This window comes from Chiloscyllium plagiosum, chromosome 34 (assembly GCF_004010195.1).
Source record: "Chiloscyllium plagiosum isolate BGI_BamShark_2017 chromosome 34, ASM401019v2, whole genome shotgun sequence".
NCBI lineage: Eukaryota > Metazoa > Chordata > Chondrichthyes > Orectolobiformes > Hemiscylliidae > Chiloscyllium > Chiloscyllium plagiosum.
Window position 1 is genome coordinate 42343443 of NC_057743.1, and position 12324 is coordinate 42355766.

General features: G+C 40.5%; 1 protein-coding gene across 3 annotated transcripts in view; it reads right to left on the bottom strand.

Moving 5' to 3' along the window:
- Positions 1-667: 667 nt before the first annotated feature.
- ppih (peptidylprolyl isomerase H (cyclophilin H)) overlaps positions 668-12324 on the bottom strand; it is a 25348-nt gene continuing 13691 nt past the window's right edge. The window contains exons 5-9 of one of the 3 annotated variants that reach the window (XM_043676351.1): positions 10729-10771; positions 5640-5732; positions 5078-5165; positions 3903-3943; positions 668-1371 (exon numbers count right to left, since the gene is read on the bottom strand). In XM_043676351.1, the coding sequence (XP_043532286.1) occupies positions 1303-1371; positions 3903-3943; positions 5078-5165; positions 5640-5732; positions 10729-10771 (334 nt within the window). In that variant the 3' untranslated portion in view covers positions 668-1302. The other 2 variants (XM_043676350.1, XM_043676349.1) reach the window with 2 other exon arrangements.

Consider the following 12324-nt stretch of genomic DNA (forward strand, 5'->3'; position numbering starts at 1 on the left):
AGAATAGGTACATTCACTGCACCCACGGTTTTATTTTGCATGGCAAGGCCTTGACCAATTAAGAGTCAACTTGTCAGGTTTAAAATTTAGACAAAGCTTGACAGCTAACTGTTAGTCATCATTAACTGGTGCATTCTTTGTGGCAATGTATCTACCAACCAGAGTCCATTCGCAAACCAACCATCACTTTCCTATCTTACAGTATAAATTCTGTTTTCCTTTTACATTGCTGCTTCTTGAGAATTTCTCTAATGCATGTTCTTACAAAAATATTTTCTTAAACAATACTCCAGTTTCATAATACCAAATAACTAAGCTGTTAGCAATTCTATTCCACACGAGTTCAATTTAGTTTTAAACTCTCTTGTTACCAAAGAAACACTCTCTGCTGTCACCCTATTTGGCCTTATGAAATTTTTTTTTTTTACATTTGACAACTTCTATCAGTGTATTTGTTAATTTATGTTGAGTTGGTTTCGGCCAGTTCCCTTCTTATTGCTGCCAGTGCCTGTACTTAACCAGAAATCAAAAATTTTAAATGCATTAGCTGTAAATCAATGAATTTCAATGTTCACTATTCTTAGAGCATTTTGGTTCCGAAATGTGCACAAAAAGAACTCCATGAAATGGTTAATACTGGGAATTATCAATCACTCACTAAATAACATACAATTGAAAGTTTTATTTCAGATCTAATGGTATATATCATTCATACGGCTCAAAACAAACTGCCATTGTCTGAAAAGTAAATATAAACTGAAAATATAATATAAAACAAATCATCACAACTGCAATCATATTCCTTACATTCTGTTCTAAGCAAATGGGAAATTTACAATTTGGTAGACAATATAGTCTGCTTCTCAAAAACAAATATAAACGATTTGATGTTTTGGCTGTTAAAAAGACAAGTGAATTCAGATTTCACTTACAAACACTTACTGGATGAAAGTATTTCCAAAAACAAAAAAAAAAATGCACTGGGCAACTCAAACTCTACCAGGGCAAGCTTTTGTTTCAAGTTGGGGTTTTAAACAAGAACTCTACTAAAATTATGTTTTTATTTTTAAGAGGGAAATGGTTTTGGATTAGCTCATTCACAGCACAGGAATTTCCTATTCACCTTGGTCTCAGGATGAAAAATTGAGTTGTCAAAATCCCAGATTGTGCTTGTTAATTATTTAAACCAAAGACCCCTGGCCTCTGTGAACACCACTACAATAGTGTGCAGGTCATAAAAAGGTCTCTTTACACTTCTAAACAAATAGCGAAGAACTGCTTCTTCTCTTGTTTCAGTAAACTCTACATTTCTCCACATTGTGCAATCACCACAGGAAGTTTCGGCTTGTTGCTGGGTCCAGCAGGAACATTCTGTGGGCAGAAGTTTTATAATGACTAATAACAAACAATAAAGCTTTCTGAAAGACTATGCTGCTTTATTCTCATAATCACAATTTAATTAACTCGTCCAACTTTCAAATAGCTGATTAAGAGGAGCCACAACAAAGTTCAACACGCTGATGAAGATAAGCAAAAAAAACACTTACGCTGATCTCTCTCCACATCCTGCCAAACCTGCTGAGTTTTTCCTTCTAAGGGGTGGGGGGAGAAGATGATTCATGACACTGGGCCAGGATTGATGGAAGTGTTGACTGTGAAACAAGGACTGATGGGCACAGGGAACGATCTAGTAATGAAGGTTATATTGTTCAGTTGCGGGTCTATGGCAGTTTAAGGATGGTAGGGGACAATGTAAAGATGGCAGGGGTGGGACTGGGCAGTTGGTTATGACTGGCTGAAATCCTGACTTCTCAAAGCCTCTTCATCATAAACAAGGCGCAAATCTGGAGTGTGATGAGATTCTCTTTATTTTCCTGGCTGGGAGTAATTACAATACTGAAGAAGCTCTGCACCATCCAAAATAATGTACTCCTGTTTAATGCCATTTTATCCACAAGTTAAGCATTTATTCTGTCGAAACAAGTTTTAATGGTACAACCTGCCATAGCCTCTTCAAAAGCACCATAGTTCACTGTCTCCCACCACCCTGAAGAGCAACAGCAACAGGGGTATTGCAACATTTTCACCTCCAAGGCAAGAAACTTTGATTTAAAAGGTATATCACTGCCACTTTATTGCTGCTGGGTCAAAATCCTGCAACTCACCACCAGCCAGGCAGGACCACACCAGTCACCACCAGCCAGATGGGAAGTAAATGGAAGTTCGAAGAATTAAGTCTTTCTTTGAAAATTCTGTAAAGTGATGGGTGAAGAAAAAATAAAAATCTAACTAAACTGTTGTCACTATTTTCCAGTGTGGTTCAGTGATTAAAGCACTGACCAAATGGGAACAAAATTCAATAGTGTCTCTCACTGGAGGGTCAGTGCATAGACACAGCTCCTGTACATTGTTTCAGGACTATATTGTTTTCATTTATCATTTTTAATTTTGTTCTCTTTAATTGCAAATGAATTACTTGCCCAAGGCATCATAAGATGGGGTAAAGCAGAAGCTGGTACAGCCGCTTGGTTATGTGCAACAGTAGGAATTAAACATTGAAGATGGTGTAGTCTGAGCTGCTGCCTGAAATAAACAGTGTTCCTTTGGAGGCTGCAGTGAGAATAAAAGTAGATAGGTGTGCTACATAGAGACGGTGGAGCAGCTGGTATGAGTCAACAGGACATTGGAAGCTGGTTGTAAGTTCCCAAGCTCCAGGCACTTAATGTGTGTGCAAGCAACTCAGTGAATCCTTTATGTATTGGTGAAGATGGAACATTGGTGTATTTAACACAAACTTTAAACACTCAATCCAGGAACAATAACGGTGACAGATTATTGACAGTAATACCAATCGGATGGCAAGTTAAATTAGCCATACTTGCAACTAGTTAGGTTAGTTAGTATCAATCATGATCTTAGTTTTACAATTAAACTGTGTAAACTTGCAAGGGTGTACAAGATGCAACAAGGACAGACTGTGGGGAAGGGAGGGAGAAGGACAGAACAGAAAATTGGCATGAAGCTTCCAGGTAGCTTCACACGCCTGCTTGCAATTGGTCACATGAAGGATTCCATGAATCACCTAGCTGCTATTGGACAAAGTCTAAAAGCAGGAAGATAATTCAGAGTGTGAGTAGAGGGAAGGACAACATTATTTAAGAAAGCCATACAAAGCAGCTTCTTTAAAAAGAGTTGGATGAGTATCTGGCTAAAAGGTCTGTTGCAGAAAATGATGCTGACAATAACTGTGGAACATTTTCACTCAACCCTGCCTAACTCATAAAAGTGTGTGCGGAACGCAGTTGGTCAAAGATAATGAAAGCAGAAAATGCTGGAAAAGCTCAGCAGATCTGATTGTATCTGTGGAGAAACAGTCAACATGTTGAGCGTGATTTACCAACAGAATTTTGTTCAGATTTCCAGTAAATGGAGTGTTTTGTTTTGGTTGCAATATTATGTCAAGATCCCAATGGAGTATTTTTTAAACTCAATCACTTGCAGGCTCAAGGAGGCATCTGTTCAGAGTTCTGTTCTCTCAAAGTTTTACCTGCCTCTGGGAAGAAAGTGGTGAAAAATTTACAAATGCAATTGCACATAGATTTTCAAGAGAAATCTGTGATTAATTTGAATTAACGTTTTTGGTCCATCTTTTATATTCCAATTATTAGGCTGCAGTTTATTTATCTGAGTCAAGGAAGATTGATCATTTTACCACACCGCCCCCTACCCTGGTCCTCACTGAAAAAATCCAAGGAATGTTTTTGCTGAAATGTGTACACATTAGATGCAAATGAAAAATATTTAGCAGAGTGCACCTAAACACTGTTTATACAGAAATGTTTAACTTAGCGACAGTATTTGCTTTGCAGCAATAAATATTACCAAAACAGATAACTGCTTACCTCAATTTTCCTCATTACAAGTAATCCATCAATTATTCTACCTGGATAAAATTAAGATTTTTTAAAAAAGGTATTAATTCCTTCAAAGAAGCTAAATAAATAAAGTTACTTTCCAAGGAAGGGGCAAATGAAATATATGTGTATATGACTAAGGGGCTATGTTTCTGTACACTGAATTCTTGGCCCTTTCTATGCTGACAGGGAAAGCATGCCACGTATAAACGCTTTGCACTGCAAGCATTGTGACTAGAAGCCCCTACCCACAGGGAGAACAGGAAAAAATGCAAAAACCACTCCATTCAGAACATTTAGAGTACCATTGATAGCCCTGGAAGCAGGTCACATCAACACTCAGCAGGAGTGTTAAAATACACAAGTAACACTAGAGTTTCTTCTTTGATATGGAATCAAAATTTTCTGTAGGAAATTCTGGAAACATGCTCATTTCCACAACTGAGAATCATCAAATCTGCAGTGAACACAAACTATTGTCTGCCTTAACATTATGAAGACTGCTGCAGTTTTGAATGTTGAATTCCAAAATTGTTGGCACGCAATTTGCAAGAAGTTAGTCATCAATAATCTTAAAATGAAAGCTATTTATAACTGCAGCCTGGTAACATGAAAGGTGCCACTTTTGGCCTCAGCCTCCCCAAATTGACAATTGGGAAATTGGTCAGGATTCCTGCTCGTAATCACTTTCCAGTGTAAGGAGCCTGCATGATGGCAGAGTGAGGAGAAAATGAGGACTGCAGATGCTGGAGATCAGCGTTGAGTGTGGGGTGCTGGAAAAGCACAGGAGGTCAGGTTGCCTGATCTTCTCTAGTACCACATTCTCGATGCTGATAAAGTCAGGATTAGGACAGTGCCACATGTCACCTGATATCATTCGCTTGAAAGGGAGCAAGTAACCACTCTGAGAAGGTATTGGACAATATTGAAACAGATGTTTCACCTGCCAGTTACACTCCAGGTAACCTGGTACTCCCACACTCGACCACAGATTGGTTAACCTTAGTTACGAAGGGAGTTTAGTCATCTGGTTTCATTGGTAAAATCTGGATTGAAGATTTGGAAACTTAATGTATGATTTACTTTTGTACTGACTGTATAGAATAGACATATTCCCAGAACAACTGCTCCGACTGAAAGCTTTCAGAGACCTGCTTCCTTACCAAAAACAACATGCTTTCCATCAAGCCAATCACATTTAGAACATGTGATGAAGAACTGACAACCATTTGTATTTGGGCCACTGTTTGCCTGTTAGAGACACACAAAAAAGGTCCTGGTTAGTAAAGCACAGAAATTTCAAAGCAGCTTTTGGAGTTTCCCTCCGTCAGGTTCAAGTTCCACTGCAGGGTTTGGGCAGATCTTCTGCACTTTTGGAACTGCAGTTTTTCAGATATTAACCTCAGGCCCCATCTGCCTGGTCAGATGGATATATAGACCCAATGGCATTATTTTCAAAAAGAACATGGGCGAAAGCCCCATTGGCCTGGGCAGCATTTATGTTTTAATAACAGATTAGCTAGAATTGATCCCATGCTGTTTGTGCAATCGCAATGTATGTCCTACATCACGTTAACAATTACACTTCAAGAACAGTCCACTAGCTTTGAATTGTTTTGTGGTCATGAAAACTGTTACCTCAATGCAAGTCTCTTTTTCTTCTCTTAACAAATACATATTTTTCATTCGTATCAATGTTACATAAACAATTTGAATCTCCCTTACCATGGATAAGAGACCAGGAGCATTGTGCTTCAGTTTGAAGTTTTCATCTGCAAATGGCCCTCTATAAATACTACATACACCAGTCCCATCGCCCTGTGTGCAAGAGATTCACTACATTATCACAAGCATTCAGGAGATTACACAGAAAATTTATAATTTTAAAGTTAAGATCACATACCAAGCACTGGACTATCACGCTTCTCTGTAATGCTGACTTTTATAGGTCAAGAATGCTGAATAATAAAGGGGGACAGTATAGGGTGCAACCATGTCCCACAGCTTTGGCGAGTACAAATGTTTTATAAAAATGGAGAATAGTTGTGCTGATACAATGGTCACAAGTACTACGTTTAAACAAACAGAGCGCTGGAGGAACTAGCAGGTCTGGCAGCATTAGTAAAGACAGTTAATGCTGAAAATGTGTTGCTGGAAAAGCGCAGGTCAGGCAGCATCCAGGGAACAGGAGAATCGACGTTTCAGGCATGCAACAGGAGAATCGACGTTTCCAGCAACACATTTTCAGCTCTGATCTCCAGCATCTGCAGACCTCACTTTCTCCTTAAAGACAGTTAATGCTTGGTAAGACTGCACCTGGAATACTGTGTTCAGTACTGGTTACCATACTTACAGAAGGATATCGATGTGTTGGAAGCAGCTCAGCAAAGACTAGACCTGAATCCGTTGGAGTTTGAGTCAGAGTCAGAAGTGACTTAATTGAAACATAAAAGATCCTGAGGGGACCTGACTGGGTGGACATTGAAAGGATGCCTTCTCTTGTGGGGGAATTTAGAACTAGCATTTATTGTTTTAAAATATGGACTCACCCATTTCAAACAGGAAACATGTTTTCCTTTCTTCAAAAGGCATTGAATGCAGAGTCTTTAAATATTTTTAAGGCAGAGATGGTAAATAGTTGATTACCACGGGGATGAAAAATTATCAGTGGATATGCAGGGATAAAGAATTGAGCATAAAATCTGACCAACCATGATCCTATTAAACAAAGGGACAAGTGGTTTACGTGTTTCTTGTTTGTAATCTGGTATGACTCTTCTTTAGAATTAGTTGTAGAGAAAAGTCATTGGACTTGAAATGTTAACTGTTTCTCTGTCTCCACAGATGCTGCCAAATCTGCTGAGTTTCTCCAATACACTTTTTTTTTTCTCTTTTTTACAGATTTCCAGCATCGTGAGCAATTTGCTTTAGCTCCATGCTTATTGGCAGCTGTCTTTTATTCATCTTACAATTACACAGCTGTATTTGAGAGGCATGGGCAATTCCATTCATGTTGTTACACAATGCACACTTCTGCATTTACTGTCCAGTATCGGTAATAGGCTCTGCCTTACAAACCTTTCCTGTCTTCTCTATATGTGCTTGAAAAGTTAAGCCTCATTCTTAAAGGGATCGCTTGTGTTTTGCACTATTGTAACTCAGAAACATTACCACTTTCAGCTTATCTACTTGGATGACTTCTACAGTAAGCTTTCAGGTGCCAACTAATTCTCACCTGATATTCAAATCTTTAGCTTGGTTTACTCGATATAAGCCAGGCAGCAGTATGGTTATGGAGCTGGAAAAAACACAGCAGGTCAAGCAGCATCAGAGGAGCAAGAAAGTCGACATTAGAGTGACTCTGGCTTTCCAGCATCTGCAGCTCTCACTATCCCCAAGTAGTATATAGAGGAACCTCAATTATCCGAACAACACAGGCAGGGAGTATTTTGTTCGGATAACTGAATGCCAGGTGACAGAGTTTGGCCAAGCATTGGGACTTTTCTGGATAATCTGAAATTCGGATAATCAAGTGCCGGCTAATTGACGTTCCTCTGTAGTTATCATTAATTAGAAGATTGGATTGCCTGCTCTATTTCCCAGTGCCACTATATGCTATTCAGTGTTTCTGTGGGTGATCACACACCCATTGTCTGTTGATTACTGAGTCCCGTTGATGAGTGGTTGAGGGTAATATTTAAATCCAACTGATTATGTCTATCCAGCTTTCCCCATTATTGCAAGTTTTGAATTTTTGCTGATTCTGCTCCCTGATCCATTTACACCACAATCACTCTCACCTTGGAATTCTTGAACACTAATGTAGGATGAAAGTTCCATGCCACTGCTTCAATAATCGCCCCCAGCATCACTCCATTCAGTTCCAACTGCCATAGAACATGGCCTACATTTGAATCTCAGGCAAATCTCATTTTCCTTCATCCTGTATACTGCACTCACTGTCAGGTTAACCAAGGTCTGGATTGATGTCACACAGCATCATGTGATAGTAGTGGCTCCTGCTGGTCACCAAGATCAGCTGGCTGTTGGCAGCTGTGTGAGAGACAGCTCAACTCAGTTCCAAGTCTTTAGGTTTCTAATCACATAACGTTCCACTTCTGATACCTCCACCTGGTCAAACTTCCCATTACTGTTAGTTACACAAGATAATGGTCCTAAAAGGGTTAATGTTCATGTTACATCTGCTCCATCCACTCTACTGATATCATATACAGCCTGTGGGTAGAGACAGAGAATTCTACTTGGGCTTTCACAGGGAATAGATAGATCTGTAAGAGCCTAAGGCTTTTATAATTTTGCCTGACCAAATGTAATTGTACTTAGACTCAGATGTGCAGCACAGAAACAGATCCTTCAGTCCAACTCGTCCATGCTGACCAGATATCCTAAATTAATCTAGTCCCATTTGACAGCACTTGGCCCATATCCCAGGATTATAAGAGATAAGATTTATAATCATCTAGCAAGCAACAATTTGATTTCAGATAGTCAACATAATTTCGTCAAGGGCAGGTCATGTCTCGCAAACCTCATTGAGTTTTTTGAGAAGGTGACCAAGCATGTACATGATGGTAGGGCAGTTGACATGGTATACAAGGACTTCAGTAAAGCCTTTGATAAGGTTCCACATGGTAGGCTGTTGGAGAAAATGAAGAGGCATGGGATTGAGGGCGATTTAGCAGTTTGGATTAGAAACTGGTTTTCTGAAAGAAGATAGCGAGTGGTGGTTGATAGAAAATATTCAGCCTGGAGTCCGGTTACTAGTGGTGCGCCACAAGGATCTGTTTTGGGACCACTGCTGTTTATTATTTTTATAAATGACTTAGACGCAAGCACTGGTAGATGGGTTAATAAATTTGCAGATGACACTAAAGTCGGTGGATTAGTGGACAGTTTGGAAGAATGTTACAGGTTGCAGGGGGTCTTGGATAAACTGCAGAATTGGACTGAAAGGTGACAAATGGAGCTAAATGTGAGGTGATGCACTTTGGGAAGAATAACAGGAAGGCAGAGTACTGGGTCAATGGAAAGGTTCTTGGTAGCGTGGATGTGCAAAGGGATCTTGGAGTCCATGTACATAGATCCCTGGAAGTTGCCACCCAGGTGGATAGTGCTCTTAAGGCGGCATACGATGTGTTAAGTTTCATTCATAGAGGGATTGAGTGCTGGAGCCGCAATATCATGCTGCAGCTATACAAAACGTTAGTGCAGCCACACTTGGAATATTGTGTACAGTTCTGGTCCCCATATTTCGGGAAGGATGTGGAAGCATTGGAAAAGGTGCAGAGGAGATTTACCAGGTTGCTGCCTGATCTAGTGGGAAGGTCTTCTGAGGAAAGGCTGAGACAATTGGGTCTGTCTCATTGGAAAGAAGACGACTAAGAGGGGATTTGATAGAGACATACAAGATAATCAGAGGATTAGATAGGATAGACAGTGAAAGTCTTTTTCCTAGGATGATGACGTCAGCTTGTACGAGGGGGCATAGCTGCAAATTGAGGGGTGATAGATTTAAGACAGATGTCATAGGCAGGTTCTTTATTCAGAGTGGTAAGGGCGTGGAATGCCCTACTTGCTAATGTAGTCAACTCAGCCACATTAGGGAGATTTAAACAATCTTTAGATAAGCACATGGACAATGATGGGATAGTGTAGGGGGACAAGCTGAGAATAGTTCACAGGTTAGCGCAACATCGAGGGCCGAAGGGTCTATCCTGCACTGTATTGTTCTATGTTCCAAACCCTTCCTATTCATATACTCATCCACAGGTTTTTTTTTAAATGCTTAATTGTACCAGCCTCCACCACTTCCTCTGGTAGCCTATTCCATACACACACCACCCACTGCACGAAAAAGTTTCCCCTTAAGTCCCTTTAAATGTTTCCCTCTCACCCTAAACCTATGCCCTCTAGTTCTGCATTCCCTCAACCCGTGAAAAGACCTTCCCCCTCAAGATTTTATAAACCTCGATAAGGCCACTTCTCAATCCTCCAAAGTTCCACGGAAAATAGCCCCAGCCTATTCAGTCTCTCCCTATAGCTCAAACCCTCCAACCCTGGCAACATCCTTGTAAATCTTTACTGAACTCTTTCAAGCTTCACAACATCCTTTCAATAGGAGGGAGACCAGAACGGCACACAATATTCCAAAAGTGGCCGAACCAATGTCCTGTACAGCCACATCATGACCGTGTTAACTCCTACACTCAATACTCTGACCAATAAAGAAAAGCATACTAATTGCCTTATTCACTATCCTATCTACCTGAGACTCTACTTTCAAGGAACTATGAACCTGCACTCCAAGGTCTCTTTGTTCACCAACACTCCCAGGACCTTACCATTAAGTGTATAAGTCCGGCGCTAATTTGCCTTTCCAAAATGCAGCACCTCACATTCATCTAAATTAAACTCCATCCGCCACCCCTCGGCCCATCTGATCAAGGTCCCATTGTACTTTGAGGTAACCTTCCACGCTGTCCATTACACCTCCAAATTTGGTGTCATCTGCAAATGTACTAACTATACCTATGTTCATTGTTATCTTGCGGTAAACCTTCCTGTTGAAAAACAGTACTCCTTCTGCAGATACCGGAGGGTGCTATATCCTCTGCCACTGATCACTAGACAGACCCAAGACAAAAGGAAACTAAGTGGCAATGAACTATATCAAACAACCCTTGCCTAGTCCCAGACACTGGTTGAGGTGGCAAATACCACAAGGTGCCAGCAGTAATTGTCTGGGAAAACAGCACAGTTACTGTCACAAAATGTCAGTCAATAACTTACTTACATTTACAAAGTCTCCCCCTTGTATCATGAAGTCCTTGATTATCCTGAAAAAAGAAATACTCTTTTGCAGCAAATGAATGGAAGTTGCAATTACTGCACAGAAATGAACACCGCAATAATTGGAACAGAACATATTTGAACACAGATGAAAAACTGCAAATATCAAAAGATCAAATAAAAACATAAAATGTTGGAAATATTCAAATCAGCCACTCAGCAACTATACAGAGCACAGATCAGTTAGCATAAACTATGGACTCAAATTTTTAAAAATTAAAAATGAACAGCATTTACAAATAAACTGAACACAATGAGGGAAAAGAAAGAAAACAGAGATATAAGAAAGGAAATAAATTTCTTCCCTACATCCCTTTGCCACTCCACCTTCCTTATTGCTTTTAAGTCCTTCGTATAATAAAGCTGTCATAGTTGTGGGCATGTTCACTGAGCTGGGGAGTTGATTTGCAGATGTTGTGTCCCCCAAGTGACATCTTCAGTGCTTTGGAGCCTCCTGTGAAGCACTGCTGTACTGTCTCTTCTGGAATTTATTTGGTTCCTTTCCTGCTGCATCTGGTTGTTGGTTCCAGTTTTTTGTTGTATTAGTTGGTCTATTGGATCAAGGTCTGTGTGCTTGTTGATGGAGTCCGTAGATGAGTGCTTCTAGATATTCTCTGGCTGTCCTCCTATGAACTTTGTGATGCCCCAGTCGAATTTGTGGTCCCAGTCATCTGTGTGTGGGGCTGCGAGGGACAGCTGGTTGTGGTGTTTTGTGGGTTGTTGGTGTTCATGGATGTGGATTGCTAGCTGTCTGCCTGTTTGTTCTATATGGTATTTTGTACAGTCTTTACATGGAATCTTGTAAATTATGTTTGTCTTGCACATGATGGGTACAGGGTCTTTTGTCCTGATGAGTCATTGTCTGAGTGTGCCTATCGGTTTATGGGCTGTCATGAATCCCAATGGTTGGAGAAGTCTGGCTATCAGTTCAGAGATTTTTTTTAATCTAAGATAGCGTGGCTAGTGAGTTAGGCATTGTCACGCCCTCACCGTGTTGTATGCCTTTTCAGCATCTGCAGATAAAATTGTGGGGATATCTGTTCTTGACCTGACTGGTGTGTGTGGCTTTTCTGTACACTTTTGTGCTGCATTCATTGTTCTGTGTTCTTTGTATCATCACATCCAGAAATGGGAGTTGATTGGTGGTTTCCTTTCTCTCGTAAATCGAATCCCTGTGAGCATGGTATCGATAATCCGGTGTGTTCTCAATCTGTGTTCTCTTAATGATAACAAAAGTGTTGTCCACGTCTCTGATCCAAAGTTTGGGCTGGATTTGTGGGAGGGCTATTTGTTCCAGTCTTTGCATCACTGCTACTGCTATGAGTCCATCAGTGTTCCATTGATCTGTTGTTGAATGTGATATTTGTCGTCAAGCAAAGGTCTAGTAGTTTGAATATGCAGTCCTGGCTGATAGGTTCCCCATCGTTTTGTCTGTTCTGCCTGTCCAGGAGATTGGCTATTGTTTCTCTGGCTCACAGGGATCAGGTCCCCCGGCCCACCCTCACTCACGCCCAATACTGCCCTGCACCCGCCCCCCCCC